At 38.1% G+C, this 23,594-nt stretch overlaps 2 protein-coding genes and 1 long non-coding RNA gene across 3 annotated transcripts in view; all 3 read left to right on the top strand.

Annotated features, from left to right (window-relative positions):
• The window catches only part of LOC140224305 (protein D1-like), a 51,032-nt gene extending 45,617 nt beyond the window's left edge, over nt 1–5,415 (top strand). Inside the window, exon 7 of the mRNA XM_072298692.1 lies at nt 4,256–5,415. The gene's annotated coding sequence lies outside the window, so the exon portion shown is untranslated. The remainder of the gene's footprint in view (nt 1–4,255) is intronic.
• Nucleotides 39–4,469, top strand: LOC109036294 (protein D2). Its single transcript, XM_072297609.1, has 5 exons — nt 39–55; nt 1,393–1,529; nt 2,247–2,384; nt 3,425–3,506; nt 4,256–4,469. Exons 1-5 carry the CDS (start codon nt 39–41, stop codon nt 4,467–4,469), a joined length of 588 nt encoding a protein of 195 aa, XP_072153710.1.
• Nucleotides 5,416–6,818: 1,403 nt separating the features above from the next.
• Nucleotides 6,819–15,486, top strand: LOC140224317 (uncharacterized). Its single transcript, XR_011899616.1, has 2 exons — nt 6,819–9,499; nt 15,288–15,486. It is a non-coding gene; the product is annotated as an uncharacterized lncRNA (long non-coding RNA).
• Nucleotides 15,487–23,594: the final 8,108 nt, after the last annotated feature.

The raw sequence follows: 23,594 nt of genomic DNA, 5'->3' as shown, positions 1-23,594 counted from the left end.
ATACACTCCCAAAAAACGAACGTTTCATTCCAGCACTAATGCATAAAAACCTCATGTAAGTATATTAATAAAAACCTACATGCAATGAATCGATTTAAAACCTTTACGTTTTTTATAAGTTACTTTTTTATACAATTAACTTCCGTCTATTTGAGCAAATAGACGGTAGTTAATTGTGCGCAGTCGATAGGATCTCATTTTAGTCGCTAGGCGGTTCAGTGCTTTTAGCATAATTTTGTCACACTAGTGAATGAACTTCATCCGCTGGTAAACATGTACTCATACAAGAGAACGCATGGCTCGGGTTCGTTTCGTCCCGTCATGTTTTATGAGTTGGTTTGACGAATAAATTCATATAAATTTTGTTGAAAGAAGATGAAATTTTACTTCAGAAAATGAACCAGTCCATAAATAACATTGTCTGATGATTGGAGAAATAAAGGCTGAAAACCGAAAATCGTTACTCCACTGCGATTCAAACTAGCCTCTAATGCAGCTACGGCACATCGAAGGTCGTTCTAATTGGTTGACGAAGTGACTGCCTCACTCATTGGTGCTCTGATGACCCGAAGATGATCGCTGTTTTCGGCAAATATCCACTAGCCTGACGTCACAAAACTGAGTAGTTACGTTCTCGATTCATTATGAATAGTTGTTGAATTCAGGACTGACCAATTAATGGTGCTCTTGCATATGTGGAGGATTTGCGGTTTAAGTTGTATTTCACGGACACCGTAGTGAATAAGCAATGCGTGAAGTATTCCTTCAGTCTTGTAGGCACTGATATACCGGATATACGTCTCGCGCCGACCGCACTGTGTTCGGCGCAATGCGTGAAATATTCCTACAGACTTGTAGGCGCTGATATGCGTCTTGCACCGACCGCACTGTGTTTGACATGAATAGTTAACGATCGCAGAGTCAGCGTTTTTCAACTTGTCACTATATACCTTACAGTTTTTGCGCGCTCTGAATGGCTTACTGTCACGTATTACGCAACCTTTCTTCCGAATTCGTCTCAAGACAGTGTTTTGTCCGTCCTTTTCTCCCTCATTTCTTCTGTCTCTCTCTTAGTTTCTCAGGACAATCATTTTAAGGCCTTCAGCCAATGCTTGCGTACAATCAGACACACCATCTCATTTTTTTAGTATCTTTATTATCGGTGTAACGAATGCCTGATGCAATGCAGCCTAAAAGTTGCTGTCTCTGGCCCCGCGTGCCCCGATAACTCGACGATGTACTTCACTTCGCGTTTTCCGCCTCAGCTATGACTATCTGTCAATTCTTAAGCTCTCGCAAGTCATTTTAGCATATTTTACCAAGTGCAGGATTTCCATCTATTGTCTAAAAATTCTAAAATGTTAATTTTCCCAATCAATTTTTATTTTTTAGTTCTAATAATCCACGCCACCAGCACTTCTCAACCAAGAAATGTGTGGAGAAATCCAATCTTGGTAAACCGATTGCCGTAAATTTCTTTGAGGCTGAGTGGAAGCCGTATTACGACGAGCACCCAATGGCCGGGTGTGGTAGCAAGCAGGAGTGGTAGAAAAGAGCCTAGTGAAAAAGCACGAAGACTTACCGTACATTTCTTTGAGGCTGATTGAAAATGTCGACTTTTGGTTGCCAGTACCCTTCTTTACTGCTATACGACCCCGTTTAAGTGACACCACCTACACACTACCGCAAATCTCAGTTGTAATCTCCGACGCGCAATAGAGATACCGCCAAGCCGAGACGTTTCTCCACCACCAACACTTAAAAACGCAGTTTTTAGATTACCTACTCAATAATAAAAAAAAACCCGGATACAAACCTTCTCCTGGCCACACACAAAGCATTCGACTGACCATTGCCAACGACGTCCTATCGAACGTTTCGAGAAAAAAATCGTAGGCTGAAACGTGTCTGTGTGTACCGAATATCCTATTTCTATCTAATCACTCATGGATTGAGACCGGATTAAGTGCATGCTGAGTAATGACGCACATACGTATATTTGCAGCACAATAGAACTACAATTTAATCCATGAGGGGGGTGGGAATTACAGTAACGGCTGAGTGATAAAATGGTACTAGAAATTTACCCACACACTCCATGAAATATAAAATCACAAGAGTAACGCATAACGCCGGAGGCGCAAAACTTTTTTTTTGGGGGGGGGGGGAGGGTCGGACCGCGAAGCGGTCAGAGGGTGCACGCCTTGTATATTATTTTATTTAAAACTGGGCCATTTTTTAAACAGATCCTGACGTTCCAACACGGGAAAATCCCACTGAACGAGAGTACCTGCATTGGTTAGTCGGAAATATTTATCAGGATCAATGGACGACCGGTGAAACTATTGTGGATTACATTGGACCAATTCCTGAGCACATGAATGGTTTGCTATTATCATACTAAGCAATGGAGAATTTGCACGCAAATTGTTTAATGCTTCATCTGAAAGTGCCTGAAGAGCTGATTTTCCAGTATTTTCTATAATTTTTTTTGGCTAGGGGAAATAGTTTAAAAATAGAATTAAAAATGAGAAAATTTGCCGCCTAGTGACGTCATCTGGCGGTATTTCCCATTTAAACGCATGCTCTGCTGGTGCAGATTAGATAATTTTGTCATATCTCCTCCAATAATTGTTCAATTTATGAACCAAGGGTGTCCTTGTGTTTAGCTCACTTAATTGGTAGCATCCATTCAAATGTGAAATTCATCAAATTTCAGAGACCTCCGAATTCTCCACTCACATTAATTTTACGCGCTGGTTCAAATGGAGCTTTTCGAAAAGGGCACGATTTATCAATTACTTTGACCTCTATGGTAGGCGGATTTTGAACCTTTACAGCTAACAAAGGCAGAGGTCTTAAAGACACGTGGATTTTTTTGACGTAAGGAATCAATCACAGAGGTTGGCTTGCGACCCAACCACAAACGCGGTATTTATTGAAGTATCTATATTTTTGTGGACACAAGCTTAGATCAATGAGAGGGGATCTCCTTTGCAAATTTCGAGTTTCGACAAAAAAATGCGTACAAAGAGAGGGAAAGAGAGGGAGGGGGAGAGAGAGAGAGGGGTGAGGAGAGGAGAGAGAGAGAGAGAGAAAATTAAAACCGCCATTATGCATTTTATTGCGTGCTGGTTTTTAGGTCATTGTTCAATATAGTTAAAAATGGTTCTACAAAAGGTAATGGTACAAAATGAATGAAAAAAATGGAGAGAAATTTTCTTGCCTGACCCATTAAAAAATTTCACAGTTGTTATGGCATTTCTAAATACTACGATTGAGTTTGTATTAAGGACGTTGAACGATTCTATGCGTCAGTATTTCATTCATTTTAGCTAAACTCGTGCAGTTTGAATGGGTCCTCAAAAATTTACATTTCCGGGTTAACATGGATATAACTGATGTGATCTCTGTTTTCATACAGGTGCTCACAGGATGGTATTTCTTGTATACAAGCAGCCAAGTAGAGACTTCATTAGGTTTGAGGAAGAACGACTTCCTCCTAAGTAAGTGGCTCGCTCTTTTTTTTGGAGGCACAATGCGTTAGGGAATGATAATTTTTGATACATTTTTCAACCGGACGAGATAAGAGGTGTGAGCTTGTTCAAGTCCGCTGATAAATGTTTACGTCATATTTCAGCGCAAGACACCTAGGTTTTTTAAGATGCAGTTTTGAAAAAATAATTTATTTCCCAAACCCAAATATTTGCGGGGATATACTCCGAATAAGTCACGATTTCTTTCTGGCCTGTCACAGCGCTTCTGCGGTACTGGTCGGTGAAATAGGGTTAAACATTGATTGGACAATATTCTTCAACTTTTCTTTACGACTGGTTAGAAAAATGCAAATTGTAATTATGAAAAATGGATTTTGTTTTATTAAAAAAATCAGGTTTAAACGCATGATTAAAATGGAATAGTGACGTATTAATGGCTACAGTCGAATAATATGTACCTACTATGTGTGGTTTTGCGAATTGGCATGTTTTATTGGTTCAATTAACCAACAGTTTTCCTAGAATTTTCTTGTTAGGTTTATTATTTATTCAAAAATATTCATAGACAATTTTAACGATATGTTTTGGTTATTTTTCTTTTAAAAAGATGAAATAGAATTGAAGATTTGTACATGTCACTTGCATTTTTCTACCGGGCCAATCATTTGATACGATCACAAAAAAAGAAGAGAAAAATTATCGAGACGTTCCTAAAATTCTGAATTGTATCAAGAGGTTTGATTTCATTTTATTCGTAGGCATGATCAAAAAAAGCGAGGAAAATTTTCGTCAATGAATTTTGCCAAGAAGTACAACTTGACAGGGCCAGTTGCAGCAAACTTCTTTATGGCGTACTGGACACAAAATATGGCGCAAAACTTGTCCAAACCAACATCATCAACTACGGAGGATCCTATCTACGAATACACAGATGAAGAAAGCAAGAATCATACTGCTAAGGTCAAAACGTAACTGTATTCAATGAAAAACACAAAATAACTGTGAACAATAAAAAGACAATCAGTAATGCCTAAGAGATGGGCACAAAGCTGGCTCTCTCCTCCCAGGGAAGAGTGTACACTATGTTTTGCCGTTTTTATTGATTTGACGAGTCCTTTATGTTTACCAATTGTTTGTGTTTATAATATTCATAATTTAATTTTCTTGATACTAGATGACCTGACATACCAGGCTATGCCCCATTCGTTTGTAGAAGAAGAAGAAGACAATTTACTCATTCGTACTTTTGTGTTGCACGTTTGGATCTAAAGGAAACCTGAGATTATGAGCGCCAAAAATAACATATCGACGGTGAAACTACCAAACCACGTATCTCGTTTGCGGTGTTTAAAAATCTACGCTCGTATTTTATTTTTTTTAAGTAGACCAAATCAATATCATTCCTTGAAATTTTCACAGAATTTTCTCCGCGCGAAGAGGAAAAATCACAGAAATTTTCAAGGCTGGACGTTAAGTAGTTTTTCATCGAAAAAATAAAGTATGACAGGAAGTCTGCGACGTCGCAAACTGAGATACGTGGTTTGGTAGTTTCATTGTCGATATAGCACATGACATTTTCACATAAATGCACGTCTAGTAAAGTCGAATACAAAGGACGACGAGTAACAGTTTGCCCAAGATGAAATGAGACAGAAACTCCCCCCCCCCCCCATCGCCAAAATGTAGATACGTCGCGCCGTGTCAAGTCTTGGATTGACAATATTCAAAAAGATATGAGGAAGTGAGACTTGCCGGAGCAATTCTGACAATATGGCCACACGTGGCGGTTGGATGTCGTAGAACGCACGGTGGCGCCGCGCCGTGTAAGCGCAGGACATAATTTTGTCTGAAATCGATACCATGTGTTGAACATGTCCTCAAATTTGAAAAAAAATAAATATATTTAAAAAAAAAAAAACATTTCAAGGGCCTTAAATCGTCTTTTTCCGCGTTGCCTGAAAATTCCTCTGAAAAACTATTATTCTCTTTGATTTTTTACTTACGATTTTTTCTGAGAAATGTTTACTCGTGAGCTTGTCTCACTATAAAAAAGTCAAGCTATCTATTGAAATTACATATCTGATTCTGGTTAATGAAAACTAATATTACGTAAGGGTGAGGAGATTGGTTGACAAAGGCGACACGACATGAGTGTCTAACGGTTAAAATCACATCTGATCGTTACGGTTCTTGAGGCGGGGGGTATCTATACCTTTTAATGTAATCGAAATTCAGAAAATTTAGTTTTAACTTTTAAAAATTATCTCTCATCCGTTTTGACGATGTTTGAGAGCCAGAGAAGCTTCAAGAGGAGGGCGTGGAGTCATCGCTTCCATCAAATAAAAGAGTAGTAAAAAAGTAAATAACAATATCATAAATTAATGACGTCATTTGCATTTTTGCTGCATGACTTTAACTTTACGAGTTGCTCTCGAAACTTCCCGTCGTATGAACAATTTCTTACGGAAAATAATTGTGAGGAGGTGTCACGGAGCCTTAGTTTAAGGGCTTAGGCTCAGACATGGTTGTCAAAATGAATAAAACAATTCAAATCGGCACGTATAAAATTAACCGACTTTATCAAAACGAAAGATGGCAAGGCAAAATGTTTCGGCAAAACGGTTATTAGAACATTACATGGCAATGCTAAAAATATAAAAGAAGAAATGGCATAACTAAAATGGATTTTTGGCGGCGATCTGCCGGCATCTTGAGACAGGATCGTGTCCTATAAATGAAAAAAATTCTTCGGGTGAGGAAGATTAAAAATAATATCGCGCTATACGTCATGTGCAGGCAGTTAGTGTGGTATGAACACGCGCATGGAACTGGCATAGAATGTAGGTGGAGAGGTTGCCCAAGCAAGTTTTGGATTAGGTACCATCTGCGAAAAGGTGCGACGGGGACGTCCCATGAAGGAATGGCGGCAGAGCGTTGTCGAAGAGATGTTGATGCGTTAGTTGCCCGCTAACCCTTGAGAAAATAGGCATGTATGAAAGGCTCGGAGGACAAGACGCATAAGTGCAGTTTTTGCTATTTCAAGAAACACTTGTTTGAAGTTTCGAAGTCATACGGATCCTTATTGCGGAAAGGAAGTTCAAACTGACTTTTTGATTCTTAAACATTGGAATTTTTGAGCGAATTTTCCACAGAATATTCACAAAGACTAGTTTTACTTGAAATCAGCAATGTCAGAATATTTTAACAAACTGCACTTATCCGCCTTGTACTCCAAACCCCTCATATGGCGTTTGTGTGTCGCCGTGCGCTAGAGTGCGTCGTGGGAGCAACTTTTACGTTATGTGTGAATGAAGGAAAAATTCGAGATTTTGTCATGGGAACGGAGTTCCCCATGATATTAGAATCGTTCCGTTGCTTTCGCTATGGGATTCCCTATACCTCTGCGACCTTGAGCGTTTCGCCCAGTCTCCGATTTTTGGTTGATTTTCCGATGTATCAAAAACCGTTGTATTTTTTAGCCAATCATGTCTCTACGTCAAGTTGTGTTGATTTCTAAAATTCGCTTTCAGCGAGTTTTTTTCCACCTTAAGATGTCGTGTCTGACTGGTAAATCTGCGCAGAACCACGAAGTTCCGTTTTTAGGCAAATTCTTTTTTTTGGGAGGTTCTGATTGGTTATTTTTCGCCATCAGTTTTCTGTTCGTTGGTGCAAAAGATCGCCTACCTCGGTGTTCTTGAGAAGCCGCCATTATCCCACCTTAAATTTTAAACATAGATATAAAGAAATAATAACCATCGTACAAGGTGGAAAATTGCTCTGGAGGACCCGTTACGGATATATGAGCCAAAATCAGAACTCGATTGATGGATTTAATCCATGAATACAGAAATATTGCCTCAGCTTACTGCCGCGATCGCAAATGCATACTGAGATGAACCTTGTGACATATGACAGCATAGGTAAACAATGTCTCACAGAGTAATGCGCTTAATCCGATGTCTCTTATGACGCCAGTGGCCGAACTGCCGAAATCTCAAGGTCGTCTTTTGTGAAGCCCCGCTCAGCGTCCGAGATCACTTAACTGTGCTATTTTCTCCCATCGCTCTCGTACGGCGAGATGGCTCAGTCAGCAGAGACACCATTCTGACGTCGGGAAATGTCACTTTTTGTGCGAGCGGGGGTTCGAATCTCGCAGGGGACAGTTAATTTTTACTGGTTGTATTGAATGTTTTAGACCAATCATCAAACAATAATTAATACTTGGCAACTTAGGAAGCACATAGGTCCCTTATGATGCGTATTCGGGCATATGTGTAGAGTAAAAATATCATACGTAGGGTGTCCCAAAAGTACCGGGACTGGTTCTGTAACTTCAAAAGTAAGATAGATACAGACATGATTTTGGTCTCATTTTAAAGATCAACTCAATACCTATCGATTAAAACCAAGATCAGCTCAATCGAATAAAAATTGACCGAGTTATGACAATTTGAAATTAGTGAGGAAAGTTTACCCCTACGGTTTTTTAGGAAGATTTTTCGCTTACCAGGATTCAAAAAGTTAATATTCGTATCCACTTTCCTCCGAATCTTCCATAACTTCCTTTTGCTTTTCAAAGTACCGTCCATCAAACCGGATGCACTTTTTCATGCGCTCTTGCCACTTATCCAACATTGTTTTCCTGAATTCTTCCTCTGGGATGGAGTTGAAGAAGTTTTGAATTGCATTCTGGATTTCGGTCTTCGATACGAATCTTCGTCCGCGAAGCTCCTTTTTAAGCGTAGGAAACATCCAAAAATCACATGGAGCCAAGTCAGGGCTATAAGGGGGATGAGGGATTGTTTCAACTCCATTTTTACTCATAAATTCACGTGTTAAGCTCGATGTGTGAGGCCGCGCATTGTCTTGATGGAGTATCCACGAAGCTTTCAAGTCCGACCGTTTCCGGGAAATGTGCATTCTCAACTCCTTTAGTACTTTGCAATAATACGCACTGTCAACTGTTGTGTTTGATGGTACAAAATGTTGATAAATGACACCTCGAAAATAAAAAAACACAATAAGCATCACTTTATCGGCCGACTTTTCGATTTACGGCGATGAAGAATCTTCCTTAAAAACCGTAGGCGTAAACTTTCCTCGCTGATTTCAAATTGCCATAACTCGGTCAATTTTTATCCGATTGAGCTGATCTTGGTTTTAATCGATAGGTATTGAGTTGATCTTTAAAATGAGATCAAGATCATGTCTGTATCTATCTTACTTTCGAAGTTACAGAACAAGTCCCGGTGCTTTTGGGACACCTTATGTATACTTTACGCCGAAAAAGCGAACCTGAAACTTAAATGCGTTAACTTCCGAAAACCATATATAATCCAACGAAAATAAATAATTGGTACATAACAGCTTTCTTGTATGCAAAGAAAATAATTAAAAATGTTAAAAAAGAGATGTCAACACAAAATTACATAGCCCCTTCAATTCAGAAGATACTACAAACGAACTGTACCTTAACATTTTCATATCCCAGAAGCTAACGTTCCCATGACGAATATTGCTATCGCTAGCGATTGCAAAATCCAACTTGTTATCATTTTCAATCAGTTCAACTTTTCTGAACTTCTAATAAAACGCGTGTGCACTTATCAACTTTACTGTTTAAGGATAAACGCATTTATCAAGATTTAAGCTGCTTTGAGTCATCAATTCGATGTAGCGGAAGTAGCTACATAATAACCGGTAGTCAGTTAGAGCCTCAGAGCTCATGAGTTATGTTGACGATTTTAGAGAAAAAGTTCAGAGAATTTTGAAGTAGATGGAGTGGGACCAAGACTTTGTGAATTGTCTTCTATTTTTTGTAGTCACTGTGCTTATGATAATGAGAAAATGATTATAAACAGTCTACATGTAAACATATGGTAAATGGAGTACAGTTGACTCACCCTTCAGTTAGTCTCTTCGCGCAGCAAATTACGTATCTTCGAAAACCTGCCACGAGGCTCGACGAGACACTTACTTCATTTCTCATCAAACTTGGACAGGTATTTTCATGTTTTTTATGATATGAAGAATAATATTTTTCTGTCCTGAACCTTAGACCTGCCCACTGAAAATTTTTACATGAGCTAGGTATACAGGGGTTGGAGGGGGGGGGGAGGTGTATTCTAGAACTATATTCATGGCCTTCGTAGATAGGAGTCACACTATTAACAATGCCTGAGGGGCTCGAGTTTCGAGGTCCGTGCGAATATCTACATTCCTCTCGTACCATCTTGCTTTAGTAATACTTCTCAGGATCTTCATTTGCATGATTTCTATTTTATCTAAATTTGACTTGGCTGCGCAACCCCACTGTTGGCAACCGTAACTCCAAACAGGCCTCAACATTGATTTGTAGAGGAGCAACTTGATATTTAGAGATAACCGTGACTTACGTCCGATGAGCCACTGCATATTGGAAAATTTCAGTCGCAATTGTGCTACTTTTTTTTTAATATGGTTGCCCCACCTGAGCCTGGAATCCAGGTGAAGTCCAAGATATTTGGCGACAGAGTCGTGTGGAATTTTATCTACTCCTAAAGAAAGCGGGATGTGAATATATGGACGATTAGTAAAAATTACTTCAACTGATTTTGAGGCATTTAATTTTGTTTTATCTCTCATTGTCCATTTATTTATTTTATTCAAGTGTTGCTGAGCTGTATGACGTGCCTCTCTATAGCTTATAGACGAGGTTAGCACGAGAGTATCGTCGGCATAAACTCCCAGTTTCCCCATCCTCCCAGACTGTGGGATGTCTGTGGTAAAGAGAGAGTAGAGAAGAGGGGAAAGACAGGAGCCCTGTGGAACCCCCGCTCGTATTTGTCTGAAACCTGATGTTGTATTTTCAATATCTGACTCTGAACTGCCTTCCAGTAAGAAAGGACGATAGGAGCTCCACATGGTTACATGCCAGTAAGAAAGGACAATAGGAGCTCCACATGGTTACATGGATTATACGATGTAAAGTCAAATTAAAATTAAAATCATTACCTAAAATAAAAAATTAATGACTTAATGAATCACTTAATTTTGGATGTTATGTAAGATTAAGATTAAAAATATGCTGTTACTTTGTGTAAATATTAGTATGTGTAAACTTGAAAGAAATTTGCAGCCACTGGTCTCCCTAAATAATATGTATCCATAAAATTTTGGAAGGAAAAATTCAGCTCTTTCTCGCTACGGCTGAAAAGGAAAAGATAATATTGATTAATATCTTGCGACTGGATATATTATACATTTTGATAGATAAAAGTAAACTTGTAAGACTTATCGAATAAAATTAACCAGAAAATTTTGTGAGAATGCTCCCCATGACATAATCCATTAGATTTAAGAAGGGAAAAAGTTAACCTTCTTTTTTGTCAGCTTCGGTAAATCAAACTCCATTGTAAAATTATAGCGTTGCTTAAAAACAAAGAATACCATTCGATAAGCACCTGCAGGGGGACACGGAAATAAAAAAAAATTAAAATCAATCCCTTGCAGCGATTTATTTTATGTTTATAAACTGAAAATTCTAGGACTCTATAATGTATGTGAGTTTTACCTCATATTAATGTGAAGTCTGATAGCACATACTATATTTATGGATCGCACGTCGATATGACAGTTGACAGTGCAGGTGAATTTTCTTTTGAATAATACTACCTTGACAATCAAAACACGATGAGAAAAATAAATTATTTTTTGAGTGATAGATAAAAAATTATATTTTATTATACATATAATGGCTCAACCGCAACCCGTATCTTTACTGAATCATTAATATGACAGAATCAGTTTTTGTTCCTAGATAGAATGAGCTCGATTATTATGCACTTTAGTAGACGTGACTGATGAACAAACGCTCAGCAAACCTCTGATTAGTTCGCTTTTTTAACAGTTAATTTGACTATTACAGTCATCCATATGTAAGAAGAAACTTAAATAATGAGTAACTAAATAAGGCAGTAAAAATAAATATTTCCTCCTCTTATTTTGGTCATTGTTCTCAATATTTCATTCTGCGCTATTTATGTCTATAGGGAAATTTCTCAGGGCCCCGAAGGAATGAACCGTGCCCTGCTTTAATCCATATTTGACCATTGAGTACAATAGAAGAGAGTACAATAGAAAGAGTACAATATCCACATGTTATTTTCTTCTACCTTCAGTCATAATTGTCGTTTTATAAACTAAGACTCATTCTATTCGTATTCTAGATCTATCGCTGATGAATTCCTCCTGATAGAGGAAGGAAGCAACGTTTTTCGGATACGTTTGTCTGCATCTTTCAAAAATTTACCTTTTGGAGCATACTTCCAAATCCGTGTAGACAAGCCTAATCCTCAGACCTAGACCTCAGAGATTGGGAGAACGGATAATGGTCATAGAGTTAGTCAAGGTGAACAGAAGCATTTTAAAGCAGCTAATGTCTCCTAGCCCTTGAACGCTTGTGATAGAAATTAATCTTTGAGTCAAAGGATTGTTTCAAGGGTAATAGACTCCGCGCACACACTTACCTGTTACAATAAGGGTATATAATCGATCTTTTTCCACGGGCCATATGAACGTACTCGGTGCTAGGCGAACAATCATGGAGGTCAACTGATTACCAAAAACTACTTCGGTGAGATAATATTGCACCTAAAATATGAAGGAGGTGATAAATTGCTCGGTACAAGTTGATGAATAGTATCTGAAGATTGCACACTTCTTGATACCATACATGAAGGACTATTACACATAATGGTCAAATATGGATTAAAGCAGGGCACAGTTCATTCCTTCGGGGCCCTGAGAAATTTCCCTATAGACATAAATGGCGCAGAATGAAATTTTGAGAACAATGACCAAAATAAGAGGAGGAAATATTTATTTTTACTGCCTTATTTAGTTACTCATTATTTAAGTTTCTTCTTACATATGGATGACTGTAATAGTCAAATTAACTGTTAAAAAAGCGAACTAATCAGAGGTTTGCTGAGCGTTTGTTCATCAGTCACGTCTACTAAAGTGCATAATAATCGAGCTCATTCTATCTAGGAACAAAAACTGATTCTGTCATATTAATGATTCAGTAAAGATACGGGTTGCGGTTGAGCCATTATATGTATAATAAAATATAATTTTTTATCTATCACTCAAAAAATAATTTATTTTTCTCATCGTGTTTTGATTGTCAAGGTAGTATTATTCAAAAGAAAATTCACCTGCACTGTCAACTGTCATATCGACGTGCGATCCATAAATATAGTATGTGCTATCAGACTTCACATTAATATGAGGTAAAACTCACATACATTATAGAGTCCTAGAATTTTCAGTTTATAAACATAAAATAAATCGCTGCAAGGGATTGATTTTAATTTTTTTTTATTTCCGTGTCCCCTGCAGGTGCTTATCGAATGGTATTCTTTGTTTTTAAGCAACGCTATAATTTTACATTGGAGTTTGATTTACCGAAGCTGACAAAAAAGAAGGTTAACTTTTTCCTTCTTAAATCTAATGGATTATGTCATGGGGAGCATTCTCACAAAATTTTCTGGTTAATTTTATTCGATAAGTCTTACAAGTTTACTTTTATCTATCAAAATGTATAATATATCCAGTCGCAAGATATTAATCAATATTATCTTTTCCTTTTCAGCCGTAGCGAGAAAGAGCTGAATTTTTCCTTCCAAAATTTTATGGATACATATTATTCAGGGAGACCAGTGGCTGCAAATTTCTTTCAAGTTTACACATACTAATATTTACACAAAGTAACAGCATATTTTTAATCTTAATCTTACATAACATCCAAAATTAAGTGATTCATTAAGTCATTAATTTTTTATTTTAGGTAATGATTTTAATTTTAATTTGACTTTACATCGTATAATCCATGTAACCATGTGGAGCTCCTATTGTCCTTTCTTACTGGCATGTAACCATGTGGAGCTCCTATCGTCCTTTCTTACTGGAAGGCAGTTCAGAGTCAGATATTGAAAATACAACATCAGGTTTCAGACAAATACGAGCGGGGGTTCCACAGGGCTCCTGTCTTTCCCCTCTTCTCTACTCTCTCTTTACCACAGACATCCCACAGTCTGGGAGGATGGGGAAACTGGGAGTTTATGCCGACGATACTCTCGTGCTAACCTCGTCTATAAGCTATAGAGAGGCACGTCATACAGCTCAGCAACACTTGAATAAAATAAATAAATGGACAATGAGAGATAAAACAAAATTAAATGCCTCAAAATCAGTTGAAGTAATTTTTACTAATCGTCCATATATTCACATCCCGCTTTCTTTAGGAGAAGATAAAATTCCACACGACTCTGTCGCCAAATATCTTGGACTTCACCTGGATTCCAGGCTCAGGTGGGGCAACCATATTAAAAAAAAAGTAGCACAATTGCGACTGAAATTTTCCAATATGCAGTGGCTCATCGGACGTAAGTCACGGTTATCTCTAAATATCAAGTTGCTCCTCTACAAATCAATGTTGAGGCCTGTTTGGAGTTACGGTTGCCAATTGTGGGGTTGCGCAGCCAAGTCAAATTTAGATAAAATAGAAATCATGCAAATGAAGATCCTGAGAAGTATTACTAAAGCAAGATGGTACGAGAGGAATGTAGATATTCGCACGGACCTCAACATTGATTCAGTGGAGGACTACATCACCAAGATGTACACTGCATACGAATTTCGTCTACACCGGCACCCCAACCCTGAAGCTCTTGAGCTCTTGGAATGGGACCGATGTGGTCGAAGATTAAGACGTCGCAAGCCCTATGAGCTTGGAATCCAGGGCTTCTCAAAATTTCCTTAATTAGTTAAACCACACGTGCCTCCCTACGCTCTTAAGACGTAATCGGAGGTTTTTCGGGCTTTGACCGAGTCCGGTCGCCCAATTCCACACAGATAAATTAATAAGGCCTTTTTACTTTGAAGTAAATCTGTCTTTTTCTTTCTCCTTAATATTATAAAGGTAGTACTTTTTATAAAATGTAACTAGAATTAGTTTAATATTATTTAGACAATTAAGACAAGCTTTTAAAAGACTTATATGAAGTCTAAAAGTGTTTATTGTACAAAATTTCTATTGTGCAAATGAAAAAAAAAAAAAAAAAAAAAAAAAAAAAAAAAAAAAAAAAAAAAAAAATCGTATAATCAGGTGGCATGTGTCATCCCGTGTGAACGTTCGTGATACAAGTTGCCACCATGACTTGTAAATATTATATAGAAGTTCTTACTTCGATATACATATGTGCTCTTTTTTCGGAAAGCTCCTCAATTACACAGACGTATTGCTGAGTATGAGGCAAGGATCTCATATAGTTACTCTAGGAGGAATCTTAGGGCTGAGCCCGGATACCCTGCTGAAATTGGCAATAGGAGCCCGATGTTCAAATTTCCATAGAAATTCTTACATCCGGTTACAAAAAGCGATAGCATTCGTATAGTTGGTTTTAGAAAGCGAAGGGAATCAAACAGCCGTGCTAAATAGTTTATTGCCTAATAACTTTATCTGTAAGAAATAGAAAGAAATTATACTGTAAGAAACTGCGCATAGCCGTCAATAGATGCTATAAGAAATCTTATAGCTGGCTATAGGTCTATGGCATTTAGGAACATAGATCCTAAAGCCAATTTTTACCAGGGTAAAGATATCCTCTTTTCCCTATCGAATGAAGATTTTCTAGAAAATTGCAGCATGATAGGAGAAAATGGATACCATTTCCGGCTTTGACAGTCGGATGTACAGGATGTCCTGAGCTTCACGTGTCAGAATTTTTTCTGCTTGGGTTATTTTAGGCCGGACACAGTCCAGGACCACGAGGACAAATAGAGAGCTGACCCGAGGAGTGCAGCTTTCGTCATCCCAAAGCCCCCTCGGCCACCCTTGGGAGTTCAGCGGACGAAGAGGGATTCCAACTTTGAAGAGCAGGATTCTCACCACAATTTTAAAATAAATTGAGGTTTAAGATAAATCAATACAAAAAGTCCACCATCAGCCAATCCCTGTGCGCAGTATTCGTAGCACTTCGAGGAGAAATTAAATTTTCCAAAAGTGTATCCTCCTCCCCCTAAACGCATTTGTCGGACATTTCGACTCCTGCAACATTCTTAATGTTAGAGAACAATAAGGTAAACCAAAACTGGTTTAAGCAGCCAAAAGTACAAGGTAGGTGTCCACCCTATCATATGCACCGAAAAATGTTTACCCTATTTTTGAGCAAAAAAACGGAAAAATAACATTTGCGTTTTGCAAAAGAGAAGATTTGTCGTACCCATGGACAATAACATCTACCCATAAACATCAAAGATTTTGTTCCGTGTGATGAATTTGCATAAATTTCATTCAAAATACACAGTGTATGGAATTTTCAAGAGACGTGAAGCATTCCTGCAATCAGTAAACAGACAATTCCATGCTGAGTCGCAGGATTTTCCTCCAAACATTCTACTTTTTTGCCGTGTCCATGACTGCAAAATTTTTTGAGTATGAGTAAGTCGTACATTTTCTCCAAAAGGAAGTGTGGGTTGCGAAAGCTCATAAGCGTTGCAAATTTCGTGGTATACGTATCCACTTCACTTATTTTCTTGACATTCTGGACTACATCCGGAATCAGCGGAGAACAAAACATACAAGAAAATTCATCATTGTATGAAAGGTAACTTCTCTACCGTTCTCACTATCTGAGCGGCAGCCATGTTGGCCACCATTTTGGTTCTTACAGAACTTTTTTGGGCCTGTTTGGGTATTTGGACCTCATTTGTGGAATTTACGACCCAAAAAACCCAAGCAGGGACACCTCACTCGACGATACGAGCCTCAACAAAATATTTCACCCCGAAACGGCAGCAATTTGGCCCGCATGTCCTCTATAAAACCACAGTCTTCCCCTAGTTCCCGAAATAAAGCTTTTTCTTATAGTTGGAAACATAAAAATTGTCTTATTTCTACGTAGGATGAGAAATGATCCGATATTTGCACTTCAAAGAAATTCCGGCTGTGAAAGCTGCACGGGCTATATACATTACGATTACGTTCTTTTCGGGCTCAGAGACGGCGACTTCCAGATGTAACACTCGTTCTGCCGTGCTAAGGAAAAGCGCCGTATAAATCTTTAGGCGTTGCCAAATTTCATTTGATAAAACACGAATTTCTTGGTTAACTTATGAATATTTTCCTCCCAATTTTTCAGATAATTTTGTTCGCAATTTTGTCTGAAGTTCCGGAAAATTTCAAGGAGAAATATTCATAACCTACCGCAAAAATAAACATTTTATCGAAGGAAATTTGGCAACTCTCGAATGTTCATACGGCGTTCTTCCTTAGCACGGCAAGCACTAAAAATGGTAACTTTTTCATTCAAGAGGAGAAATAGAACGAGAGAGCCTCAGATAATATAACTCAACAATACGACACGCTCATAATAACACCTTGTTGCAACTAAGCGTACTCAGTGTGTGTGCGTGTTGCATGCTAAGATATTGAAGGTGCTTTGATTTTTCTTGTGCTAGCTTTCAATAACTTGCTCCTTGACGCAACGTGACGGAAGCGACAGTTCTTAGAATCATACATTGGGCATTTGCACACAACTGTCTTTCATTTAATTCAATTATACCTATGATTGATTAAACACTACGATTTGAAAGATTAATGGAATAGTGCGAAGCTTCGATTTGCGATAACGTTGGAATGTGAAAGTCACAGAGCTATAAACCAGCTAAAAAGCAATCTGGTTCTTTAAGTTTTGACTTAATTACTCTCTCCTTTTAATACGGTAATTTTAGAATCGTTTTCACGTATTATGAAAATGATCTATTACAATTTAACACATATTTACAAGTATGAAGACATAACGAGATAGGTGATATCTAAAAAACATCAGCGTCTTAAACGGAGCAAAGTCCTAATTTTTATATTTCACCAAAGTTCTCAAATCTGCATTTTACAAATTAATTGCAGGTGTAGAATTAATTGAAAAAAAAACAAGCTGCTGGTTCCAACACTACTGTGTTGGAGAGCTCGCCTTTGGGAAACTATTAACAACTATTAATGCTTTTTTCTAAAATTGTATACGTATTAAATGAATCTTTACCCAATTATCAGAGGTTACATGCCGATGCAAAATGTTATGACGTAATTTCATAAGTCAAATTTTTCACATTTCAATAAATAAAGAGAAATAAAGAGAGAGAAATGGAATTATCTTTTATGAATGTGATTTTGCGGCAAATGTTGCAATGGCTATTTTTGCCATCGCATTTTTGTTTCTGGCTTTCATCGTTGATAAGCTTTTTCTTAACTTGTCAACAATGTAATGAAACCATATGATTTAATTTTAATTTTTTTTTTTTTAAATCAAGTCGCCAACTTGAATTAAGGTTATACTTTGTTAAGCTGGCAGTCTGAAATTCTGAATTTTTATCGGCACAGAGTTCAAAGAAACTATAATTGAGCACGGTTCGGAGGAACGTTTCTGCCATAATTCTTACACAATACTTATGGTATACACTAAGAGCGGAAAAGGAACTCACTTGAATTTTAGCGTGGAGCTCGAAAGACCACTTCAAGTCTTTGTATGCGAGTGGCTCAATGGAGCACATCACGCCTTTGTATGTATGCGGTGGCTCAATGGAGCACCTCGCGCACTATAAATAGCACGGAGCTCGAAAGAGCACTTCATGCATCTGTATTTTAAGGTTAAAACGAACTCTAAAGAAACTCAATGCGAGGCTCAAACGAACTCTCAAGCATTCTTAATGCGAGGCTCAAACGAACTCCCAAGCATTCTTAATGCGAGGGGCTCAAACGAATCCTAAAGCATTCTTAATATGAGGTTTAAACAAACTCTGAAAGGATCCCAATGCGAGTCTCAACCGAGCTCTCAAGCATGCAATTATTTTGAGGTTAATTAACCTTCTATGGTACCAATAACGGCAATCTTAAGGATTATCCATTAATTATGCGCAAATCTCAATCTTAGTCTTAGTAACTTAAAATTAATTGAACAAATTATTAAATCACGTCGAGGTCACCATGTTTTTTATTTTAAGAAATAATAACAATTGCAAGTACAACTGCACACAAAAACTGCATTGAAAAGATAAGAGGATGATAACATACAATTAGGTAATTTGCTATAAAACCATAGCAACATGCTATGATATACTCGGCCACTGGAAAGTGCTGCTCTCTAGTCAGAGACTGCATATGATATGCTTCGATAGCTCATAAAGGCACGTATCACGTCAAGTGTCGAGAGGCCGGATCGATTCATCGCGGGCACTGGCTTCAAATCTGAATGGGATTCCCTTTCTTTTGTTCTGCGATCAGAATTCAGGTAGTCGGATGGGACGGGCCGGCAATGCGGTTGAAATCTTGACATTTGAGGGATCGATCCGGGGGTGATCATTAGATCCTGAGTTAAATACCATTGCCCGGCAATGATATACGAAATCCAGTCTTTGGAGTTAACTAGCCGGCCCCGGCAAGTTCGCTCAACCTATCCGATATTTGAATTTCCCGCGTAAATCAGACTACCGCTACCTCGCTGCGCGGCGCTTCCATTCCTACTGCGTTATCTATTCTAACTATTATTACAATCCTACTATTTTTCTCCTTCTTCTCCTTCTTCTTCTTCTTCCTCCTCCTTCTCTTCTTCTCAAATGATCTTCGCATCGAGAAACTCGTAAATTTTAAACAGACAATTACAAGAAAAATTGTTTAAAAGTAGTTCTAATAAAGCCCTTTTTAGTGTGCAATTTTGAACCATTATATCAATAATTGAAATTACATCAGTAAAGAAATTGAAACATGTGACTTTACTGTAACTTTTTACTTAATCTGGTTTTAACCAGAATTGAAAGAATTGAAAGAAAAAAATCATAATAATGCTTCAAACACGGGAGGCTTCTTTTTCAGAGATCTATTATGTAAAAGTCCTGAAGCATTTTTCCTTTAAAAATATACCAAAAGTGTTATTCTAATTAATACTTCTTGACAAATTTTTTAAGAGTTTGTGAAAAAAGCTTCACGTATTCGCTTTTACTAGGTCAAATCATCTTCATAGTGTTGTTTATACTTTTGATTGTAGAAGTGTAGAACCCTCCTCTCTACCCTGACCGCATTTCGGAATTATTGGTTTTAATTTATTGGGAAGAAAAGTCTCATCGATATTTCCTGCGAAAAATTTGACAGAGCCTAGGGGAAAAAAAATTCTTGTTTTAGAAAAGATACCGGTAGGTTTGCGTTTCTTCTTTCTCCCGACTTGTAGATTCACATACATGTGAAACAAAACTTTCGTTGCGAACACAGAAATTAAAAGTTTTCTTTTACAATGAAGTGCGCGGAGGAATAAAACCTTACACCTCCATCACTTAATCACCTTTCTCAATACGCTCCTTGTCACTGTTACCTCGCGTCATTTTCGGGTTATTTCCCCGGCCTAATTATACCCACAATAATAGTACTACTCCCTTTAATATATTAAGTACCATCCCCGAGATTTCAGCCACTTCCGAAAATGATGATTCATTGGAGCCTTTGAGTTAATAGATCACGATATTGCTTTTCAGTACCCACAGGTGCGGTGATTAATGTGTGTCAACGTGATGGGCCGTTGACAGCAAAGAGGGCAGTAAGTGCCAAAATGAAGTTTTGGTAAAACGGGCTCGGAGGCATGTTACCGGAAAATTTTATTACAGAAGCCTCCGTTTTTTCTCAAATTATCACGAATCGTCCGAAAGATTCCTAGAGATCGTTTGGATGATTAAAAATCGACTGATTTAATTTCCATTACATAAAAAGGGTATTTTTCATTTTCATGCTAGGTTATTGTTAGGCAAGACAGCCGTAAGTGCTATCTTCTGCATGCTTTCGTGGTTGCGTTTTGGACGCACAACAAACACATTTTCAGGTTAGAAATTGGCAGAAGAGGGCGGCACTTTACTGGAAAGCACTGTTCTCATTGGCTCTCATGCATCTACGGCTGTCTTGAAAAAAAACTGTGTCATTTTTTGTGCACTTACGGCTTTTACATACGTCTCGTTTTCATTAAATTAGGATGAATTTTGCTGTTTTAGCTGTCTCAGTAATTTCATCTAAAAGAATTTAGACGAATTTTGAAGAAAACTCGATTTCGAAAATGTTGCACTTACGGCTCTCTTCGCTATCACGGCAGAACTGCTACCTTGCCTGAAACTACGTCATTTTTTGCGCACTTGCGGCTTTCTCATATGTCTCGTTTCCATGAAAGTAAGATGAATTTTGCTATTTTAGCTATTTCTGTGATTTCATCTAAAATGGATTAGACGAATTTTTAAGGAGCCTTGATTTCGAAAATTTGACCCTTACTGCTCTCTACGCTATGACAGCAGTGAGGAGAGCGTTAGACAATTTTGTTTTTACATCTTAAAGGATTGGGGCCCACGTCACTAAAGCTAGGTAAGCGGGGAGGGGGAGGTTCGGAAACTCCGAGTTCAGCGTTACGTATTTTCTGAACAATCCCTAATCGCACAGTGATCAAATACACACAATTTTGGCGTTAATAGTACCACTGAGACTATTTCATGGCCCAAGAAATGTGCAAGAGAAACTGTAGACGCACTTCCCTCTCGACGGCGATACCATATTAAATAAATCAGCAAAAGCGTATTAAATCGTAGATTATGACATTTTCTCTTTATTTTCTCATGGTGTAGTATTTTGATCGAATTTTTCGCTTCACAAAAAATCTATCAGACGGGTCCTCCATCAGATCAGCCCTCCGCCCCCATTACCGGACGTGATGCACTTATCTCTGAAATATCGAGGCATATCATATCGACGGCTAAAGTGTGACAGCACGTATCTCCATCGCGGTGTCTTCGCTTATAATTTATTTTTTTAAGGAGGAACAAGTCAGCTTCATAGCTTGATATCCATACAGAATATCCAAACAACAGAGAAAAAAATTAAAGAAGTTTTGTTAAAATTACGTTGACTATAAGTTTACAAGAAAAAAATAATGTATGACTGAGAGTCTAGAATCTCGCAAACAGATATATGCGGTCTCGCACTTTAGGCATCGATATGTAGTCTCTGAGCAGGTGAACACAGAACAATAACAAATCTTAACTTAATTTATGTCTGGCAAACGACTAAAATATACAAAATTTGTGGTTGATCGCACAGCCAGTCCTTGGTTGATTTTTCTTAAACCATCGAGTTCAACGTGAGCTGCCTATTAGAAATTAGAATACACGTCAGCACATGACACAAATTCGTGGATTTTCCTCTTTTTCGACAGTTTTTTTAAACAATAATTTGAGGCAACTCTTTTTTTCGAGAGCTTTTTCTGTTCATATTTTCTTCTTGCGCTTAATTTGAAGTTTTTGCCGGTACTGGATCACACAATTATTCAAATATTTTTTTCTTGTTATTTTACTCTATATTATAGCTCAAGAGCTTGAGGAGGCAGCATATTTTCTGCGACAGAAAGATTTTTAGGTATATTCCCCGACAGCTAAAATGGCAGTTCAAATTTGGATTAAAATGCACGATTTGGCTATGCAAGGACGATGCATCGCTTGGCTAACATAGGTGCGTAACTGCACATTGAAATGAGCCCGAAAAAGCTTTGAAATGTATGGAAGACAGGGTTCATTGTAGAGTGCAATTACGCCCATATGTCAGGTAGGTGACGATATGCATCCCTTCAACAAATGACAGTGGCCGGCTGCTCATGTGTCAGTTTGTGCATTTAATTCCGCATTCAACCGGCCAGTTTGGCCTTTTAATTCCAGGCGAACAGCCACCAGCCCTCGATTGCTGAACGAGAGCTAGACTTGGCCGAAATCTGGTCAGACGCCACCCTGGAAAACCCGTACGCGCGGTGGGCAATTGAGTCAAATGATCTTTGTCGCGACCCTTTCTCCGTGGCCCGTGGCACCGATCCCGCATACATTCCTCTTTCACTTTTAACTTTTCCTTTCCGTGTTTCCGTCGATCTTGATGAAATGACGGCCGCGAAGCAGTATGAAGTCCTGCCTCTCCTCTAATTGACGACGCGCTCGTGGACCATCCTCGATTTTATAGTATGTTCAATCTTTGGGCTCAATTTGGCGACTTGGTTGGTCAAGTCAAGGGGCCTGCGACAGAGCGACGGATTTTGCATCGCATGATCGAGAGATCAGGAATTCAGTTATCTAAGTTTAAAGAAATATTTTACTGATAATCATTTGCGACAGATCTTGGTTATTATAAAGATAGTTTATTTCATTTTAATAATTTTGACAACTTCTCAGGGAATGGAGGGGGCGCGGTGCGTGACTCATTTTATTAAATTACATCACGTGGAAGTATTAGTGACTCTCATTCACATGTTGTGTAAAATCTCATGGTATTACCCGCTGAATCGATGACTGATGATAAGTAATTTTCGGGAAGATGGTTTCATGGAGAACAAGCTGCTGGTTCCAACACTACTGTGTTGGAGAGCTCGCCTTTGGGAAACTATTAACAACTATTAATGATTTTTTCTGAAATTGTATATGTATTAAATGAATCTTTACCCAATTATCAGAGGTTACATGCCGATGCAAAATGTTATGACGTAATTTCATATGACAAATTTTTCACATTACAATAAATAAAGAGAAATAAAGAGAGAGAAATGGAATTATCTTTTATGAATGTGATTTTGCGGCAAATGTTGCAATGGCTATTTTTGCCATCGCATTTTTGTTTTTGGCTTTCATCGTTGATAAGCTTTTTCTTAACTTGTCAACAATGTAATGAAACCATATGATTTAATTTTAATTTTTTTTTTTAAATCAAGTCGCCAACTTGAATTAAGGTTATACTTTGTTAAGCTGGCAGTCTGAAATTCTGAATTTTTATCGGCACAGAGTTCAAAGAAACTATAATTTAGCACGGTTTGGAGGAACGTTTCTGCCATAATTCTTACACAATACTTATGGTATACACTAAGAGCTGAAAAGGAATTCACTTGAATTTTAGCGTGGAGCTCGAGAGACCACTTCAAGCCTTTGTATGCGAGTGGCTCAATGGAGCACATCACGCCTTTGTAGGTATGGGGTGGCTCAATGGAGCACCTCGCGCACTATAAA

The sequence above is a fragment of the Bemisia tabaci genome, chromosome 3 (assembly GCF_918797505.1).
Source record: "Bemisia tabaci chromosome 3, PGI_BMITA_v3".
Classification (NCBI taxonomy): domain Eukaryota; kingdom Metazoa; phylum Arthropoda; class Insecta; order Hemiptera; family Aleyrodidae; genus Bemisia; species Bemisia tabaci.
This window is presented reverse-complemented; position numbering and strand designations above follow the sequence as displayed.